The sequence below is a fragment of the Calliphora vicina genome, chromosome 5 (genome assembly GCF_958450345.1).
Source record: "Calliphora vicina chromosome 5, idCalVici1.1, whole genome shotgun sequence".
Lineage (NCBI taxonomy): Eukaryota > Metazoa > Arthropoda > Insecta > Diptera > Calliphoridae > Calliphora > Calliphora vicina.
The window spans coordinates 92,429,889-92,452,807 of record NC_088784.1 but is presented as its reverse complement, the minus strand read 5'-3'; the positions used below and the strand labels follow the sequence as shown (position 1 = coordinate 92,452,807).

Genomic DNA, 22,919 nt, shown 5'->3' with positions numbered 1-22,919 from the left:
ATATTCAAATATTCAAATATTCAAATATTCAAATATTCAAATATTCAAATATTCAAATATTCAAATATTCAAATATTCAAATATTCAAATATTCAAATATTCAAATATTCAAATATTCAAATATTCAAATATTCAAATATTCAAATATTCAAATATTCAAATATTCAAATATTCAAATATTCAAATATTCAAATATTCAAATATTCAAATATTCAAATATTCAAATATTCAAATATTCAAATATTCAAATATTCAAATATTCAAATATTCAAATATTCAAATATTCAAATATTCAAATATTCAAATATTCAAATATTCAAATATTCAAATATTCAAATATTCAAATATTCAAATATTCAAATATTCAAATATTCAAATATTCAAATATTCAAATATTCAAATATTCAAATATTCAAATATTCAAATATTCAAATATTCAAATATTCAAATATTCAAATATTCAAATATTCAAATATTCAAATATTCAAATATTCAAATATTCAAATATTCAAATATTCAAATATTCAAATATTCAAATATTCAAATATTCAAATATTCAAATATTCAAATATTCAAATATTCAAATATTCAAATATTCAAATATTCAAATATTCAAATATTCAAATATTCAAATATTCAAATATTCAAATATTCAAATATTCAAATATTCAAATATTCAAATATTCAAATATTCAAATATTCAAATATTCAAATATTCAAATATTCAAATATTCATATATTCAAATATTCAAATATTCAAATATTCAAATATTCAAATTTTGTGTTTCAAAGATTGTGTTTGTTAAAAAAATATAATGAACAAAAGTGTATTTACATAAAATTCACTGTTGAAGTACATAGATTTCACATAATATGTTTTGAAATATTTGCAACAAATAAAATTACTAACAGATTGATGATAACTCTCAGAAATATGTGTGATTTAATGATACATATGCTGCAATTAAAAAATACCTGCGGTAAACGTCGACTGGTTTTTGGAAAATGTACACGATTTGATGGAAACACCATAGGATGACTGATCTGCTGATTGGATGATGAGATATCAGACGCATGTTTATTATTCGTACTGCTGCCAGTCATACCGGCACTGCCACCGCCACCACCACCACCATAATCCTCAGGCAAATGTTTGGCCCGATTGGTGTTTATATTTTTCATACTCCCACCACCACTACTACCACTTCCGCCACCACTGCTGCCACCATTGGCAATACTGTTTGAACTCATTAAGGCTAAACGATGATGATGATGCTCGTGTACTGCCTGAGCCGCCTGTATATTATAGACAGCACTGTCGTACAAGACATGAAATGTTAAAAACAATGAAATCAACATGACGGTTAGAAAGACTACAGCTAATTTGGGACGGGAGACACCCACAACCAATATACAATCGGTGTGCGATGCATCAGGGCCAACAGGCCTCATGGCGGATTTTGGTAACCATCTGTGAAAGAGTCATAAAAAAAGAAAACAGAAGGAAAATGTTAGTAAGATTAAAAAAATTTTATAAATTATAGGTATTTAATTTTATTGTGTATGTTATAATTCAAGAGAAATTTTATGCGTTTAAAAGCAACAAATATAATGTTTTTTATTAATTGTTATTACGAGTACTTTGCTTTTCCCTAAGTTATAAATGTAAATAATCAGTTTAATGTTGTGTTCACTTGACACGCATGTAAAGGCTGCTGCAAACCAAATAATACCTTTGCTTATTGGCGAAAAAACACCAACTTTTGGTTTTACCTTTTCTAAAATATTAAAACAATGTTATCATTAAATTTTATTATAACAACAATCGCAACAATATTTTTAGAGCACATGCCTGTAATGGAGTCTATAAAATTAAAAATAAACCTCAACCAAGTGCATTAGTGGTTAATGTTTTGTAATTTACAAAATTTAGTTATTGTGGTTTATAACTCCATTAAGAGAACCAAACAGAAAACAAATATGGTTTGTTTTATTTTGAAACAAAAATTAGAACATTTTTACAAAGTGAACTCAATAATTTCAATATTATACAATTAAATTTATGTTGAGGTTCAATTGAAACAATTTAGAATTTATAGCTGCTTTTTAGCAGCTTCCAGGGACCCATCATAAGGGATTTCAAATTAAATTTCTTCTTTTAAATTTCATAAAAAATATATTTTGTTATTTATTTTAAATATAAAACATTTCATTATTCTTTTTGCTCTTTGAAAAGAAATCTCAAAAACACAACCTTTTTATCTTCTTTTCCTTTTTACCCTTTAACATCATGCCACATTAATTCTTGTCATACGAAAACAGCAAAGAGATAGAAATGTATTAAAAACACGACGACACAACAAAGGCGCACACAATTGGTGTCAGTATTACAACGGCACGATCAAGCGGAAATACACAAGCACACTTAGTCATATGTGCATTTAGGTGGTCCCAATTTTATGGAGGAAAAATAAGGTAAAATTAAAATCTGACAGGCGCTAGGGCAGCCTGTACTTGTTGAGTTGGATGAAAGGATTAAAAGGTCTTTCCCCGTTTGCTATATGCTCAAGTCTTAAGGGAGAGGGGCACCTTTGAACCATTAATCGAGTTTTTCACATGGAGTTAAGAGGACAGAAGAAGAAGTTAATATGCATTGGAAGCAAAATCACATCGGTTCCCCATGCTAATCCCTACTAGGTACTACAGTTAATATTTGCATTTTTAAGCCTCATTTTGTATTAATTGGTACTGAAAAAAGGGGCACAGTCCGCATTACACAGTGGGGCAGAATCGAAATTTTTTGGAAATAAATCTGGTATTTCTAAACGGCTGGTCCGATCGGGATAAAATATGACGCGACCGTAGCCAAGGAGTATTTGAGTTTAAGTTATTAAAATCGATTCCACAAATGCTCCACGGGCGGCGTTATGGGGGCTCAAAATAGGGTACCTTCGACATGTAAAATTTTTAAACACGTGCCATTTTTTGGTTTCCCATCCTATTTCCAAAAAAATTTCAAGTCAATATCTCAATTAGAATCAAAAATATGCCACTTTTAAACTCCGTCCTTCAGAAATATTGCACTTCTTCATACTGAAAAAATGTGTATAAATTTTCTTAATGTGACTGAGTCGGAACCAATGACTTGTGTTGAATAAAATATTAAGAAAATTTATACAAATTTTTTTAGTATGAAAAAGTGCAATATTTTTGAAGGACGGAGTTTTAAAGTGGCATATTTTTGAATCTAATTGAGATATTGACTTGAAATTTTTTTGTACCACCAAAAATTAGCTTATCTAAACAAAAAAATATAGCTCGGATAAAATGTGGATCAAATTGTTCCTAATATTTGCAATCCTATTAAAATTTTGATATAAATTTTAGTTTTAGAAACTCAATAAATATGTAATAAAATCTTTATTTATTAACGAAACTCAATGAAATTTTCAACGTTTTTTAAGTTTCTCATTCTAAATGAAAAGGTGTAAAAAACCTTGTCAAAAGGTCAAAGGGAATCCGGCAATTCCTAAAAATTGGAGCGAAAATCCCAAAAATGGTATTTTTTACAATTTTGGCTATAGGGTCCACATTTCCTTCGGGGCTGAGAAAAGACTTTGGCGATAAATAGGGAACACACCAAGATTTCAAAAGCTGCTTTCCGTTTTCTGATCGTAGCTTTGGAATTTTAGAACATGTGGTCTAAGTAGACATTTTTATAAAAAAACAGGTCAAATTCCAAAGGACATAGGGGCGACATATTTGAAAAGAGGGAGATATTTTTTATACCAAAATGTTCTCCGTTAAGATGTCTTAAAGAAAAACGTAAAATTGTTATATGTTCTTAAAGAAAGTTTTTTTTATAATAAAAAAAGAGCTAAGTCACCCTTTCGCCCAAAAAACAGCAAAAATCTACTATTTTTTTAATATTTAAATTGAAAATCGTTTATTTTTGGAACCATAAGAGATATTGACCTCAAATGTATATAATTTGTAATTTAGTTGTCTAACTAACAAAAAAAATTCGAGTCCATTCGGTCCAAAATTACGCCCTATATTTTTAAAATATGGCCAACTTTTAAAATTTCTATTTTAAAATGCCTGTAACTCGAAAATTAGAAGAGATAAATAGCAAAACCCAAAAAATGGCACGTGGTTAAAAATTTTACATGTCGAAGGTACCCTACTTTGAGCCTCCATAACGCCGCCCCTGGAGCATTTGTGGGATCGATTTTAATTACTTAAACTCAAATACTCCTTGGCTACGGTCGCGTCAAATTTTATCCCGATCGGACCAGCCGTTTAGAAATGCCAAATTTATTTCCAAAAATTTTCGATTCTGCCCCACTGTGCATTATACAGCGGGTGAAGCAAAACTTCCCAACCACTTTATTCTTTTTAAGAGGTATTGCAACATGTGGCCGAGCGTTGTCGCATGTAATGACTCGATGTAAAACTTATTTTTTTTTATAGCTTTTAAGCAGCATTTTGGACATGCAAAGTTATAGCTCGAGGTCTCTCGGCTTCAATTCATTTGGCACCCAATTACCCAACTATTGGGTGAATCCTGAATTTTGAAATTGCCGTTTGAATGACAACTCTGTAAAACTGGTGTTGTAAAACGCTTTCGTGTCAAAATCACCACTTCTGAATAGAACTAACCATCTTTCGTACGTTGAAACCGATGAAAGAAATTCACCGTAAGCTTTAGTGAGCAGTCGGTGTGCTTCAGGGGCACTTTTTTATACCCTTCACCTTCGTGAGAAGTATAAAAAGTGTATATATTGTGGATCCTTACAGATAGCGGAGTCGATTAAGCCATGTCAACTTTCCGAGCCCCCAAATAACTTACATACACGATTCATACATCAATATATCCGGAATTCTTCCGGCTGGGTTGCTATTTAAAATCGAGAAAATCGGTCCACAAATGGCTGAGATATAAGGAAAAAAAACAGGACTACCTCGAGTTTTTACCTATTTTTGACCTACATATATCTGGATTACTAAGTCATTAATATAGACAATATGGATAACGACGTATATAAGACCATAGTAAGTTGGACCTACAACGGGTCGAAATCGGAAAAAATATTTTTTAACTCGAATTTTTTTTGCACCAAATTTTTTTTTTCGCTAAATATTAAAAAAAATTTAAAAAACAAAAAAAAAAAAATTTTAAATTTAAAAAAATATTTGTTTTCCAAAAAAAAACAACTTTGGAAAAAAAAATAATTTTGTTTACCTAAAAATTTTTAAAATTTTTATTTTGAAATATAATTTTGTGAAGGGTATATAAGCCGAATATAGCTCTCTTACTTGTTCAAATTAAAGAAGTAATTTTAAACTCCCCGTATTTGACATTTTCATATAACTAAGTGAGAATAAATGGCAGATATGTACCGTTCAAAATGACATATAAGTTATTAAAAACGAAAACCGCATTCAAAACATACGTCGTCTATTATAAATCGATTATTAAGTCATACGCCCAATAAAATCTTCTGTTTTCAGAAAAGTGCAGTTAGCACGTTAGCTCTCTAAGCTAACTTTGTAATATATCAAACGTTATAAGTAAATTTTCATAAATTTAACGTACGACTGTGCACATATTTTGATAACACAATGTTATCATTGGCAAGTGTTGGTGAACGCTATATCGGTCCATGGTGATTTGGCAGAACAAACTGTATAATTGACAGTCAATTCTACAAATGTAGCTTTAACAATATTGCCGCTATAAACTGCCAAAATTTAAAAAAAAATAATTTGTAGAAATTAATGAAAAGATATCAAAACATATTCTAAAACCAGCAAGTGTTTGTAAACGAAAGACATTTTTGTAATTTGTTAATACTTTTTTTTAAGAAATTTTACGCTTTAACGAATGGTTTGTGCAATTTGTGCAAACTTCCATAATAAATGTGATTGAAATAAATGTTTAAAATTGAATCAGTGACACGTAGTCATTATGATTGCATTAGAAAAATCAAATATCAACCAAAACTATTATTTCTGCAGCTTCTGGCAAATATAAGTTAATTTTTTTCATTAAAATAACACATTTAAGTGGCTCTTAACAGCAAATTACTTTAACTATATACGAGTTCTTTCTCTTCATTATACATAGTTTCATTTCTTAAAAATGCACTTTAGAAATAAAAACTTTTCTTTTATCATTGTTTTCATTTTATATAGTTTTAAAGTGGTAATAAAAGCTATCACATTATTTTATATAACAACAATATAAAGAAAAAATTTTAAGACAACATGTTGACATACATATAAATGCGTTAAATGTTAAATGTGTGTCAACCACCGGTAATTTGTGATGATCAGGTGTAGTTGTGTACTAAAATGGAACAATAAAAATATAAGTTTGCGTCTAGACCCATACATACTGATATGGCAATTTAACTCCACTTTTATAAGTTTAGTTGGTAATTTTATTTAAGAACATAGCATATAAAATTTATAAAAGAATTGTGATGCAGCAAGAGTGTAAGTAGAACGAACGTCTGCAGATTTAATGTTCTACATGAATAAATGCTAATTTAAATTTTTCATTATATAATAAGCGTATACTTAATATTTAATATTAATATTAAGTAAACGCACGGTATCTTACTTCAATACATATTGAAATATGCGTATACTTAATATTTAATTCATGGAAGAGATAGATATTAAGTATACGCATATTTTGCAGATATATACGAAATTTTAACAAATAAATCATTGGACTAATTATGCAGTATCGACAAAAAAAATTGTACATAGCATGCGGAAAATATTTTCAAAATTCATACTCAATTTTATGTATATCAAACAAAAAATTAAAATTTTCTGAAAATGTTAGAATTCACTTAATTGTGAATAAATTCGAAAAGAATCAATCGATATTTATTGTCGATATCTTATTTTGTTCCTATTACATGTGGCTTTGCTATAAAGGAATAAATCTGAACAATTTCTGTCGCTTTCGATTTTTCATGATTTTTTTAAAAACAAAAAATTTTCTATTTTTAAGTAAAAAATATATTTTTTTCTTCAATTTGTTATTATAACTCCAAAACTACTGATCCAATTGAAATGCTATATATATGTAAAATTTTCTACATAGCATGGAGAAAACGTTTTCAAAATTCAATCAATCGAAAGAAGTACATTAACTACTCAATTTTATGTATATCTAACAAAAAACTAAAATTTTGTGAAAATGTGAGAATTCACTTAATAGTAAATAAGTTCGAAAAGAATCAATCGCTTTTTACGACGGATCATTCTCATTTTATTCTTTTTACATGTGGCTTTTCGACAAAGGAATATATCTGAACAATTTCTGTCGGTTTCGATTTTTCATGATTTTTTTAAAAACCAAAAAATTTGATATTTTCATGTAAAAAATATTTTTTTTGCCTCAACATGTTATTATAACTCCGAAACTACTGAGCCGATTGAAAAGGAATATATATGTAAAAAATTGTACATAGTATGGGGAAAATGTTTTCAAAGTTCAGTAATCGAAAGAAGAACATTAACAGCTCAATTATATGTATATCAAACAAAAAACTTAAATTTAGTGAAAATGTGCGAACTCACTTAATTGTGAATAAATTCGAAAAAGATCAATGGCTTTTGTTGCTCTTACCCGTGGCTTTACGATGGAGTAATAAATATGATATAGTTTTGCCGTTTTCGATTTTTCATGATTTTTTTAAAAACCAAAAAATTTGATATTTTCATGTAAAATATATTTTTTTGTCTCTACATGTCACTATAACTCCCAAACTACTGAGCCGATTGAAACAGAATATATACGCGAAAAGTTATGCATAGCATGGGGGAAATGTTTTCAAAATTCAATCAATCGAAAGAAGAAGATTAACTACTCAATTTTATGTATATCCAACAAAAAACTTAAATTTAGTGAAAATGTGCGAACTCACTTAATTATGAATAAATTCGAAAAAGATCAATGGCTTTTTATGACCGATATCTTATTTTGTTGCTCTTACCCGTGGCTTTACGATGGAGTAATAAATATGATATAGTTTTGCCGTTTTAGATTTTTCATGATTTTTTTAAAACAAAAAAATTTGCTATTTTCATGTAAAAAATATATTTTTTGATTGAATTTGTTATTATAACTCCGAAACTACTGAGACAATTGAAATGGTATATATACGTGAAAATTGCTACAAGGCATGAGGAAGAGGGTTTCAAAATTTAGTCAATCGAAAGAAGATCATTAACTATTCAATTTTATGTATATCAAACAAAAAACTAAATTTTGTGAAAATGAGCGAATTCACTTAATTGTAAATAAGTTCGAAAGAATCAATCGCTTTCTGTGACCGATACGTCGTTTTATTCCTATGACACGTGGCTTTGCGATAAAGTAATAAATCTGAACAATTTCTGTCGGTTTCGATTTTTCATGATTTTTTAAAAACCAAAAAATTTGATATTTTCACGTAAAAAATATTTTTTTTGCCTCTACATGTTATTATAACTCCGAAACTACTGAGCCAATTTAAATGCTATATATATGTAAAAATTTCTACACAGCATGGGGAAAATGTTTTCAAAATTCAATGAATCGAAAGAAGTACATTAACTACTCAATTGTACGTATATCAAGCAAAAAACTAAAATTTTGCGAAAATGACCTAATTCACTTAATTTTGAATAAGTTCTAAAAAAATTTATAGATTTTTATGGTCGATATCTCATTTTATTCCTATTACATGTGGCATTGCAATAATGCAATAAATCCGTAAAATTTTTGCCGTTTTCGATTTTTCATGATTTTTTTAAAACAAAAAAATTAGCTATTTTCATGTAAAAAATATATTTTTTGCTTTAACTTGTTACTATAACTCCGAAACTACTGAGCCGATTGAAATGCAATATATAAACGGATTAAAGATTATGTAAATTTAAATTTTTTTGAGTAAATCTTAATAATATTGGACAAATCGGTTTTGAGTTATCAGTAATTATGTGGAGAAGCAAAATTTATAATTTTACTTAAAAATTAAAAAAAAATCTCTCCATAGAATTGACAAAATTGATAATTTTGTACTTAGGTAGCTATGGTGCATCAAATCTAGATATCCTTTTTTTTGCTGTTGACTTTCAATACGTTATGATGCATCGCTTAATAATATTTAATTTTTATACAGTTTACAAATAAAATGGCAAACAAGTAAGTCTACTATTCATTAGAAAATGCTGTAGGATAAACACGTAATAACAAAACAATCAACAAAGTAAAGTAACACTTCTAACAAAGTAGCATGTGTTGTTACTTAACCAAAGCGAAAGAAAAGTATTCCGAAAGTAAGTATGTAAGCGGTAAATACATGGTTAAATAAGTGTCAAAACAAGGGGAATCATTTACTTTCTGCACTAAACAACAATAATGAGAAGAGCCAGGTAAAATATTACAACACTAACAGCAAGGAAGTACACACTTAATGCAGTTTATTACAAGTATTTGCACACATACTGGCATAAATTTTAAGGTAAGGAAGGTAGGCATTTGCCAGAAATATGAGAAAAAATGGCAGGCGTTTTGGATATATGTGTGTGTATTAGGGTGGGGCAGCCAAAACAAAGTGAGTGATATTCTTAATTTAGCTGCGTTTAAAATGTACGTTTTTGTTAGGTTGAAACAAACATGACACAAATCAAGAAAACTTTTAACAACGAACCTGCAGGTGCTAATCCGAGAAATTTTTTTTTAAAAATTCATATCTAAATTAGCTTTAATTTTAATTGCGAATGTCTTTTATTGAGCCACCCTAATGTACAGTAAATGTGTTAGTATGTGTCTACAACATAATGTTTCTGCTACTTCCATTAAACGTGCGAAAGGACATGAAGTTTTTAGGTTTAATTTTTTAGTTTCTTGCCTGTCAGCAAGTTATTTTAAATGGCAATTTTCTCTTTATGTATACGAGGAAAATCAAAAATGTTGGAGAATCGTTTAAATTGAATTCAGATGGCTTGTATTGCCTTTGGGTAAATAAAAAAACATTTTAATAATTTACGATTTTTAAAAATATCGATGAATTTTGTGATAAATTTTGATTTTTCCATTTTTCGATTTTTTGTGAAAATTTATGATGTATTTATGAAAGTGTAGATTTTTTTGTGAAATTGAAAATTTTACATTAAATACAAAGCATTCTTTATATTATATTATCTGAAATGTTTAAAAAATGAAATTAAGTATTTTCTTTTCAGTGTATTTCAATAGCACAGGTCAATAGCAAAAAAAAGGCTTGACTAACTACTATATAGGTTCGATGTATCATTTCTCAGGAGTTATAATAACAAATTGAAGTAAAAACAAGTAAGAAAGTATGATCGGTCCCCATATAAGGGCCACTTCCGAAAATCAATCAAAAATATAAATTATTGAAAATTTAAAAGAAAAATGTTTTTGCTCTTTTACTTAGTGTAGGGTATTATATGGTCGGGCTTGACCGACTATACTGTCTTACTTGTTTTTTTTTTGTTTTAAAAAAATCATGAAAAATCGAAAATTGCAAAAAATGTTCATATTTATTACTTTATATCAAAGACACATGTAATTTTTTTTTTAAATTTTGTTTCTCCACATAATTGCTGATAACTCAAAACGGGTTTGTGCGATATTATTAAAATAAACTAAAAAAAATGTAAATTTATATAATCTTTAAGCCGTTTATACATTTCCTTTCAATCGGCTCAGTAGTTTCGGAATTATAATAACAAGTTGAAGCAAAAAATATATTTTTTACGTGAAAATAGCTAAATTTTTGGTTTCAAAAAAGTCATGAAAAATCGAAAACGGAAAAATTTTTACAGATTTATTACCTCGTCGCAAAGCCACATATAATAGAAATAAATTGAGATAGCGGTCATAAAAATCTATAGATTATTTTCGAACTTATTGAAAATTAAGTGAATTCGGTAATTTTCGCAAAATTTTAGTTTTTTGCTTGATATATGTACATAAAATTTAGTAGTTAATGTTCTTCTTCCTGTTGATTGAATTTTGAAAACATTTTCCCCATACCATGTACAAATTTTCGCATATATATTGCGTTTTAATCGGCTCAGTAGTTTCGGAGTTATAATAACATATTGAAGAAAAAAATATATTTGTTACATGGAAATAGATAATTTTTTTGTTTTAAAAAATCATGAAAAACCGAAAACGGCAGAAATTTTTCAGATTTATTGCTTTATTGTAAAGCTATATGTAATAGGAATAAAATCAGATATTGGTCATAAAAATTTATGGATTGTCTTCGAACTTATTCACCATTAAGTGGATTTGCTCATTTTCACAAAATTTTAGTTTTTTGTTTGATATACATAAAATTGAGTAGTTAATGTTCTTCTTTTGCTTGATTGAATTTTTAAAACATTTTTCCCATGCTATGTACATATTGAAGAAAAAAATATATTTGTTACATAGAAATAGATAATTTTTTTGTTTTAAAAAAATAATGAAAAACAGAAAACGGCAGAAATTTTTCAGATTTATTGCTTTATCGTAAAGCTATATGTAATAGAAATAAAATGAGATATTGCTCATAAAAATTTATGGATTGTCTTAGAACTTATTCAACATTAAATGAATTCGCTCATTTTCACAAAATTTTAGTTTTTTGTTTGATATACATAAAATTGAGTAGTTAATGTTCTTCTTTTGCTTGATTGAATTTGTAAACCTTTTTTCCCATGCTATGTATGAATTTTCATATTTATATTGCGTTTCGATCGGCTCAGTAGTTTGGGAGTTATAATAAGAAATTGAGGCATAAAATATGTTTTTTGCGTGAAAATATCAAATTTTTTTTTGTTTTAAAAAATATAAAAATGACTGAAATTGTTCAGATTTATTACTTTATCGCAAACTCACATGTAATGGAACAAAATGAGGTATCGATCACAAAAATCTTTAGATTATTTTCAAATTTATACACAATTAAATGAATTCTAACATTTTCACAAAATTTTAGTTTTTTGTTTTATATACATAAAATTGATTAGTTAATGTTCTTCTTTCTATTGATTGAATTTTGAAACCATTTCCTTCATGATATGTGCAAATTTTCACATATATATTGCGTTTCAATCGGCTCAGTACTTTCGGAGTTAAAATAATAAATTAAAGCAAAAAATATATTTTTTACGTGAAAATAACAAATTTTTTTTATTTAAAAAAAAATCATGAAAAACCGAAAACGGCAGAAATTGTTCAGATTTATTGCTTTATTGTAAAGCTATATGTAATAGGAATAAAATCAGATATTGGTCATACAAATTTATGGATTATTTACGAACTTATTCACAATTAAGTGAAGTCGTTCATTTTCACAAAATTATAGTTTTTCGTTTTTAGTTTCAAATTAGAAATAAAGCAAAACTTCCCACATACTACTCATCGCGACGCAATGCTTGTTGTCACAAAATTAAACATTTTCGATGCCAAGAAAACTTTGTTTTTGACTCTATACTGTTCAGTAACTAAGTGAGAATATATCACAGATATGTACCCTTCAAAACGACATATACGTTATTAAAAACAAAAACTTTACTTGATATTAAAAAAAAATTAATAGAATTGTGCAAAATTTTTGAATTTCCTCATATATATTCCTAGTTTTTTGTTTATAATAATTTTGTTGACGTTTGTGTGGACTTGTGGTGCATTGTTTGTATTTAAAATGTTTACTGTTGGTAATTACAAGTAAAAATTAGCAGTAGTTTTAGTAAAAAGCCAGTTTTTTATTGTTGTTTTTAATATATGAAAATGTTTTTTAAATACTAACAAGGCTTTGAGTTGGCAGGTCACTATAACAATTACTTTATAAATCTATAAAGTATATTTTTAATTGTATCCCTTGTAAAACTGATAGTTTCCAGAGCTAAATTGAACTACAAAAAATCTTGTATTACACAATTTTTGATGACAATTGCATAACGTATGTAGTACTTAGAAATAGTCATATAATGCAAATACCAATTGTGTATGCAAAATTAATTAATTTATGCACTTAAATTTACCTTATTTTGTAATTAATTAAATTGAGCAGCTTTTTTATTAACACTCGGTGTAAATGATGTTAAATTAGAGCACTTAGATACACTGGAAAAAATTTCTTTCAATTATAAAAAAATTATGTAGAGTATATGTAAAGTCTAACATATATTACTAAATTTTACAATATTTATAGTAAAATTAAAATGAATTAGAAATTGCTTTGAACAGTGTTTTTTATTTCAAGTTAATATGTGTTCAAAATTTCCAAATATCTGCGTCATTTAGTTTGTGTATGACAGCCATTGATAGCGGACTACCTCGTGACTTTTGGAGAAATTGCATAAAAGTGAATTTCGTATGCTCATTAAGTATTCTCTTTTGCGGAGAAAACCCATCACTCAAAAAAAGGCTACGCATGATAAATGTTATGGGAACCATCTCACATGGTTCAGTGGTTTCAATTTCTGGGTAAAAAATCAAGACCAAGACTAGACCAAGACTAGACCAAGACTGGACCAAGACTAGACCAAGACTAGACCAAGAGTAGACCAAGACTAGACCAAGAGTAGACCAAGACTAGACCAAGACTAGACCAAGACTAGACCAAGACTAGACCAAGACTAGACCAAGACTAGACCAAGACTAGACCAAGACTAGACCAAGACTAGACCAAGACTAGACCAAGACTAGACCAAGACTAGACCAAGACTAGACCAAGACTAGACCAAGACTAGACCAAGACTAGACCAAGACTAGACCAAGACTAGACCAAGACTAGACCAAGACTAGACCAAGACTAGACCAAGACTAGACCAAGACTAGACCAAGACTAGACCAAGACTAGACCAAGACTAGACCAAGACTAGACAAAGACTAAAAAAAAAAAATTAAAACTTTTTTTTAAATTGTTTTCAAAATTTTTTAAAAATAATTATTTAAATTTTTTTTTTTATTTATTTGTATTGAAATGTATGGCAAATAATTTTTTTTGGTGAAAAGAAATTCGGGTTAAAAAATATTTGTACTTATTTATATAAGAAAAAAAATTTGTAAATTTCATACTTAGATGTCGCACGTGACAAGTTTTTTTTAGTTGTTTTACAATGTCGCCAGGCATGCCGCGGCACTTCAAAACTTGCTATAATGTAAACCAAAAACTTACAGTCTTCGTACTGTCAGAAATAATCTAAAGAGCTATCTCGTTCGCTCTCATAAATGTATATTTTTTCAAACTGTTATTAGCAGTCGTTTTCTTTGGAACCTTTAGAATGGTTCAGCACGTGACACATTTTCCAGTCACGTTTATTACAACCATGAACACAAAATTTTTTCGTCCGGCACTGGCTGGACTAATTAAATAATAATATTAGATATAAGATTTGAACCACTTATTGTTAGTTCATTAAATAATGAAGATACAATAAATAAATGATGAAAAAAAAAAAAAAACGTTTGTAATAAGGATTATTTGAAGATATTTCATTAATGCAAAAGCTAATGCATAATGTCTTTCTTTAAGAACTTTTACCAAGACAAAACGTGCAGTAGAACTATCCAAATGATAAAAGTTGCGATTGTGCGATTTTGATTGCAATATTTCGAAATAGGTTATAAATAAATGTAAAATTTCTTTACATTAATTAAATTTGATTGAGTTCCTATTGAAATATAATAAAACAAAGTATTTTTAGAGACCCTTTAATTTGTTGGTCTCTTACCACTAATAGTGACAACAGAACCAGTCCTTTTTTGTTTGTTCGGTGATCTATACCAAAGTGTTTTGCAAGTTCCTTATATAATTTACCAGTCAAATAACTATTTAATTCTAAGCAATTCTCCTTCCCCTTAGGGCTCGAATACAAGTGCATACGATTTAATTGCTTGAGTTATGAAACCATTATAATAAACTACCTCTATTTCTAAACTAAATATGTAAATAAATATTATTATGTAAAGTTTTTTCCTCACTTTCCATGTGCCTAGCATTTGTAGAGGACAATTTTTATTGGAGTGTAAATTGTATGCAAATAATTGCACACTAGAAGTGTTTTTCATTTCAAGTGTGTTTTATTTTTTTTTCAATGGGTGTGAATGTTTTTATTTTGCAACTCGTTAGAATTTATTTTTTTTATTACAACATTTAGTATTCAAATATGACAATGAAAAATCGCTGTAAATTAATGGTCGCTGAGATGACCTTTAAAGGCTATTATAATGTACTTATAAAATGTGTTTGTTATAGGGAAAAATCAATAAAATTGTAGTTATTAGGAGGACTTGAAAGTGAAAATATTAGTATCTGGCATCGAGATATGTAAAGGTCAAAATGATAAGTTTTTAAACAAATTAAATAGGCATGATTACCAGTTTTCTATAAGTATAAATAATTATACATTTTTAAGCTAAAGTGTTAAATGTATGGGCATTTTCAAGATCAAGAACGCGACTCATGTATTCCTTTGAAGTGATATATATAAAGTAATTAAGAAGTAATGTTTCCTGTTTTCATATTTTTATAGCTTTTAAGTTTCCGATATATTTATTAGCAATTAATATGGAATTAAGAACGTGATAAAAAATATAACTTGTTTCCGACTATATCTACAAAACTGCAACAATTTTCAAATTGAATTATAATTTTTTAATGCGATTTTTTTAAACCAAATCTATTTTTAATGACAGCATTTATTTTTTCACATTTATATCATGACTTGCACAGACTTTATGAAATCTTTCTCTTAACAACAAATTAATACAAAAAGTTTCAACAAATATTAAAAAAAAGTATGGTAAATATTTTATTTGAATCTTTTCATGTACTAATGTCGCGTTCATGTACCTAAATCGTCACTTGTTATCAGTATTCCTTCATCGTTCTAATAAAATGGTTAAACATTTTAATACAAATCAAAACGAGTAAGAGAGCTATATTCGGCTGTGCCGAATCTTATATACCCTTCACCAAATTATACTTTAAAATTAATTTTTTTAAATATTTTTAAGTAAAAAAAATTCAATTTTTTTTTTTTTGAATTTTTTAATTTTTTTAAAAAAAGTTTTTTCAAAATTTTTTTTTTAGTTTTTAATTTTTTTAAATAAAAATGTATGACAAAAAAAAATTTTGATGAAAAAAAAATTCGGGTTAAAAAATATTTTTCCCGATTTTGACCCATTGTAGGTCCAACTTACTATGGTCTTATAAAGGTCTTTGAAATATCTATCATTAGATATCCATATTGTCTATATTAATGACTTAGTAATCCAGATATAGATAAAAAAAATAGGTCAAAAATCGAGGTTGTCCCGGTTTTTTGCTCATATCTCCGTTATTTATGGACCGATTTTGCTGATTTTAAATAGCAGACTTCTCGAAAGCATGTCTGACAGAATTATTAAAGATTTTGATCCCGAAGATATCTGGGTTCTTCAGAAAATTGATTTCAACAGACAGATAGACAGGCGGACATGGCTTAATCGACTCCGCTATCTATAAGGATCCAGAATATATATACTTTATAGTGTCGGAAAATTATATTGTGGAAATTACAAACGGAATGACAACTTATATATACCCTTCTCACGAAGGGTATAATGAAAAGGAAATTATTCCATAAAATAATCATACTAGACATTTTATTTTGATTTTAAAAATGTGTCACGTTCGCTATCGTAAGTGTTTTTTTTTCAATGTGGCTTTCTGTTAATAGTTAACACGTTAAAATATTAGCACTCATTTACTTTATAATATTTATTATGATTTAGCACGTGACATATTCTCATGTCACGTTTGTTAAAAAGATTAGTTAAGTTATAGCATAAAAAGGTTCCTATTTATTATTTTTCGACATGCACTGGTTAGTAATTGTTTACTTTCATTACTGATTTTCGTTTCATCTCTTTTCTTTAGCATAATTTTACTTCTATTTTACACTTTTTTCTTTAAATATCAATTCCTTTTGGATTTCTTTGAATTTTTCCCAAGTACCTCATTGTAGCTTCCCTTCATTTTCCGTCCTTTATTTCACTCATCTTAATAATCATGTTAATATATTAAAAAAATATTTATTTTTGAATAATATACAATTTTGATAGTGAACGCGACACATGTTAAACTCAACATAAAATGCTTTGGTGTGAAAACCACCTTAAAGAAAATATCAAGCAAACAGTACGCTATTTATATCAAGAAAATAAACATTTTTATATGTGGGTGTTTTTTTTGTTTGCATATTTAATAAAACAATCTTTGAATAAATAAATAATAATAAAAATTTATTGTTTTCAATTATTATACAACAAGGATTTAGCACCATTGCGTTAGCGAAATGCGTGGGTTTGTTTTTATTAAGTTTTGGTAGGAGTTAAACATGAATTAGAATGAAATTTAACTGATCAAAACGACTTTTTCACACACTTCAATTTATCCTAAAACAAAACGCAAGCAAATTGTTACAAGGAAATCTGTATGTAGTGTTTTTTTTAGATTTTAAGTGCTCTCCTTTATTTAGCTAATTCCTTTAAATGTTCCATGAATCGTTATATTTTCTATTTTAATAATTTACATTTCCTTTTTCTTATATGAATCAGCATATCAGGATACCAATTCAATACACCCACTCACATTGCAACCCACAAAAAGAGCAGAAAAACTCTTATAGAAAAAATCCCACGCATTTTTAAAAAAATACCCAAGAAAATCTCATAAATACCAATAACCCCGCATTTTTCATAGCAGATGATGTGAGAAAAAAACGACAAAAATAGAAGAAATCTATCAGAAACATTTTTAAGGATACAAAGGATGAAGAACATATTTGCAGATTAATGTTTTAAGACATTTAAGTGGATACTGCATAACAAAACAATAACAAATTTAAACATGTAGGAGTGTAATAAACGACTGTTTTGAATCTTATATAGCACCTAAAAATATAATACTGACACCGATTTTTGTTAATTTTGTATATTATATATTTATATAAAAAGTTTAAACAAGTAGGAGAGTATGGTCGGTCAAGCCCGACCATATAATACCCTACACTAATTAAAAGAGCAAAAACATTTTTGTTTTAAAATTTCAATAATTTATATTTTTGAATGATTTTCGTAAGTGGGCCTTATATGGGGGCTATGACCAATTATGGACCGATCACCATGAAATTAGATAGTGTGATTTTTGTCTATATGAAAGTTTACTATGTTGAATTTTGTGACTATACCAACATTTGTAAGCGATTTATGCACGTTAAAGTGATTTTCGAAAGCGGGTCTATATGTGATCTATGACTAATTATGGACCGATCGTAACAAAATTTGGTGACGTGAATTTTGTATATATAAAACTTATTTGGAGCGCAATTTGTGAGAATACTTTTATAAATTAAACATTTATGACCGATAAAGTCCAATTTCGGAAGGGCATTTGTATGGGGGCTAGGTGAAATAATGGACTGATTTCATCCATTTTCAATAGGCTTGGTCCTTGGGCCGAAAAAATAATACGTACCAAAGTTGATCGAAATATCTTCAAAATTGCGACCTGTACTCTGCGCACAAGGTTTACATGGACAGCCAGCCAGCAGCCGACCAGACGGACGGACATCGTTTAATCGACTCAGAAGCTGATTATAAGTCGATCGGTATACTTTAAGGTGGGTAGGTGGTTGACTAATATTTTTGGGCGTTACAAACATCTGCACAAACGCATAATACCCTCCCCACTATGGTGGTGTAGGGTATAAAAAATTAGAGTATGCTGAATCTCCTGAATGAAGGTTTTTAACAATATTATAGTCACAGTAAGTATTTGTATGACTATGGTAACCATAATATGGTGGAGTTAAGATTCACATGATTGTCGCAATCATATATGCGATTGTAGTAAACAAATATATATTTATTGCATCATGTTCATAATGAATCATTATTCTTCATCACAAAAAACGTTTGTCAACAAAAATATACTTATTTACTGCAAACATATATATGATAAATACAATCATGCGACTCGTAACTTTACCATATTATGGTTACCACAATCATACGATATTTATGAGCGATAATTTTTATTTCGAATGTGGGGCTTTTATTGAAGCTATATCCTATTAAGGGGCGATTGTCATACAATTTTGTGCCCTGGTCTAAACTTAAAAGTTTCTAAACCAATGTGCGAATCACTTACGGAACAGAAATAGCTGAGATTTAATGAAAACAGTTTTTTCTTGCCTTTTAACGCTGTTGCTCTCAAAGTCTAAGCCTGAACATCGATTTGCATTGGAGGCATCTAAGACATCATCATTTCGCTTTTTTACTTCATTTCCAATTGGGCATTTACTTTCCGTACGTTTGTTTACTTTTGATAGTATTCGCCAGTTGTATAAAGAATCTTTTTCTCTACTAGCATCGTCATCATTACAATTAGTATTCATGATGCATGATTTGTTTTCATTACTTTTTTTATTTTGTTTTGAAATTTGTTATTGTTTTTTATTATTATTGATAATACTTAAAGCAAATAAATTAAATGAATTAAATTCTTTGAGGGATTAACAGTGTCATTGTTTTGAAATTATTTCTATTATTTGTTATTGTTTTCACTAAGCACAATTAGTATTGAAAACTATGCGTTTTTTGTTTTGATAAGGTAGTATTGAAAAAAATAAAGCACTGCCACTGCACTTGTTAAAAAAATACGTCTTATTGCAATCACTGTCAATAGTAGACTAATATTAAAAATTTATACCTAAATATAACGCTATTATTTAGGTATTTCCAGGGTCAAGAACGAGACGAAAAATATCTTAATCATTTGTTTTTATTGCCGGTTTCATATGAAAAATATCAGCTGTAATCATAGGCTTAACAAGTAAGAGAGCTATATTCGGCTGTGCCGAATATTATATACCCTTTACAAACTTATACTTCAATATAAAAATGTTAAATAATTTGAGGTAAGCTAATTTTTATACCCTACACCACCATAGTGGGGAGGGTATTATGCGTTTGTGCAGATGTTTGTAACGTCCAAAAATATTAGTCTAGCACCCACCTTAAAGTATACCGATCGACTTAGAATCACTTTCTGAGTCGATTAAACGATGTCCGTCCGTCCGTCCGTCCGTCTGGTTGGCTGGCTGGCTGTCCATGTAAACCTTGTGCGCAAAGTACAGGTCGCAATTTTTAATTTATTTCGATAAAATTTGGTACATATAATTTTTTCGGCCCAAGGACGAACCCTATTGAAACAGGCTGAAATCGGTCCATTATTTCATATAGCCCCCATACAAATGTCCTCCCGAAATTGGACTTTATCGGTCATAAATGTTTATTTATATATGTATCTACACAAATTTCGCTCCAAATAACTTTTATACATACGAAATTCATGTCACCAAATTTTATTACGATCGGTGCATAATTAGTCATAGCTCCCATATAAGACCCGCTTCCGAAAATCACTTTAACGTGCATAAATCGCTTAAAAATTTTGGTATACACACAAAATTCAACATAGTTAACTTTAATATAGACATAAATCACACGACCTAATTTTATGGTGATCGGTCCATAATTGGTCATAGCTCCCATATAAGGCCCACTTCCAAAAATCACTCAAAAATATAAATTATTGAAATTTTAAAAGAAAAATATTTTTACTCATTTACTTGGTGTAGGGTATTATATGGTCGGGCTTGACCGACCATACTTTCTTACTTGTTTTTTCTAAAGTTGTTTTTTTAATTTTTTGGAAAATTTTTTTTTCGAATTATTTAAATTTTTTTTTTTTTTAAATTAAATTTTTCTTTTTTAAATTTAGAATTTTTTTTAAATTTTAAAAAAAAATTTTGTGTTTTTAAATTTTTTTTGTTAAAAAAAATTCGGGTTAAAATTTTTTTCAGATTTTGACCTATTGTAGGTCCAACTTACTATTGTCTTCTATACGTTGTTGCAAAGGTCTTTGCAATATCTATCATTAGATATCCATATTGTCTATATTAATGACTTAGTAATCCGGATATAGGTAAAAAATCGAAGTTGTTCTGGTTTTTTCCTCATATCTCAGCCATTTTCAGAATATACATATATACTTTATAGGGTCGGAAAATTATATTGTGGAAATTGACTCGTTCTTGGCCTCAAAAGTGGAGCTGTTCTTTGGGATCGGTATCAATATGATGTCAGATTGATGGGAAAAGGTCATAGCTAGCAATTGCCAATACTTTGAGTGAATTGACATTGTACAAAAATAAAAGCAAAATATTTGAAAAAACTCCGCATTTTTAAGTCGCACACCCAATAGTATAATGTTGCTATCGATTCATATTAATGTTATGTTGAAATATTTGCATATGTTTTGTTTTGTACAAATTTTAGTTTGATTTAGAACGCGACATTTATAACGCTACACTGTGGTTCCAAATCAAAATCTAGGTGGACAAAATTATGAAAATCGGTATCTTCAGAATTTGGAAAAACTAAGTTTTTTCGGAAGCTAACAATATGCTCTCCTCCAATACAAATGGGTTTTTCAATTGGATATTTCTTTTTCTCGACAGAAGCGCCAGAAGTTCAACAAATTTTGAATCATATTTTCGTTAATATTTTACTGCTTTACTAAATTAGATATATCTCAATGGTTTTACAATATAGAAATTCATACTTCAAAACATAGATAAACATTGATATAGGCTTTTATTAAATGTATATCTTGTATTTATGGGCCTCTCCATTTTCCTATTATAGTCCTATCAACTTGGGTCTCAAATATACTGATATTTTTTTTTCTAAGAATGTTATATAGTTTGCCAAAAAAAAAGATCGTCGAAGCCCGTCCAATGACTATATACATCCTTTAAAGAAACTTCTGGGGAATGTCTTTGTAAAAAAATTGTAGCCGCCAGCTCCGGCCGAAATACTTTTTTTTTAATTTTTACGGAATGGAGTTTTTAGAAATATTTATTTATTTATTATTGATTTTTATATATCTAGACCCAACTGTAACTTGAAAAAAGTTTATATTGATCTTTTAAAGATTTTTTTTGGAATCAGAGATACCAATTCTATATAAAAATATCGCCAAATAATTTTGTCCACCTAGATTTTGATTTGGAACCACAGTTCGTCATTTACCTTAAAAACTAAAGAAATTATTATATGGTTATTTATCATGATGAAAAATATAAAATTTGAACTTATGTAAAATTTTAACGGTTAAATATATCCTAACAAAATTGGGAACTGATATAGCTCCAAGTGTCGTTAAATCAACGGAATTACAATTTTTGACAATTTTTATTTTCAAATACCGAAATTCTTAAAACGGGAAAATATGTTCCAGAAACTGAGTTTTTTTAGAAAAGTACCTACTGTGACGTTATTTACCTTGTGATAGTAAAAAAAATTTTTGCGTTTTTAAATAAAATATAGTATTGTACAAATATGGAACCTTTTTGGGGATCGGTGTTTTGAATTTATAGAATTTTTATACTCAAAATTTTTTTTAAAAAATTGGCCAAGTTTGGATAGGACCAAATTTTACTTTACAAGCTTTAGCATTAAGTTCTCTTTTGGGATCATTTATACATTTAATATAGTCCAGAAAAGAAAAAAAATATAGGGACTTTTTTTTGTTCCAAATTTGGATTCGTGTAACTTTTTATAGGGACGAGATAAATGTTAGCAAGTCGTTTTTATTTATTATTAAGAATTATATCTCCATTAAAGCTGATTTTTTAAAATAAAATTCGGACCCTCACGCCATATCAAAAAAACCAAAAAAAAATCGAGCAAAAAAATTAATATACCTAAATATCACTTAAAATAATAGAGATAATCTAGATCTTCTCAATGACTATTTATATTTTAAATTTCA

General features: G+C 28.3%; 1 protein-coding gene across 2 annotated transcripts in view; it reads right to left on the bottom strand.

The window, feature by feature from the left end:
* Positions 1-22,919, bottom strand: part of Hs3st-A (Heparan sulfate 3-O sulfotransferase-A) — a 69,090-nt gene that overhangs the window by 32,801 nt on the left and 13,370 nt on the right. The window contains exons 1-2 of one of the 2 annotated variants that reach the window (XM_065512195.1): positions 19,274-19,746; positions 976-1,471 (exon numbers count right to left, since the gene is read on the bottom strand). In XM_065512195.1, the coding sequence (XP_065368267.1) occupies positions 976-1,471; positions 19,274-19,476 (699 nt within the window). In that variant the 5' untranslated portion in view covers positions 19,477-19,746. Of the gene's footprint in view, positions 1-975; positions 1,472-19,273; positions 19,747-22,919 lie in introns of those variants that run through there. The other variant, XM_065512194.1, reaches the window with a different exon arrangement.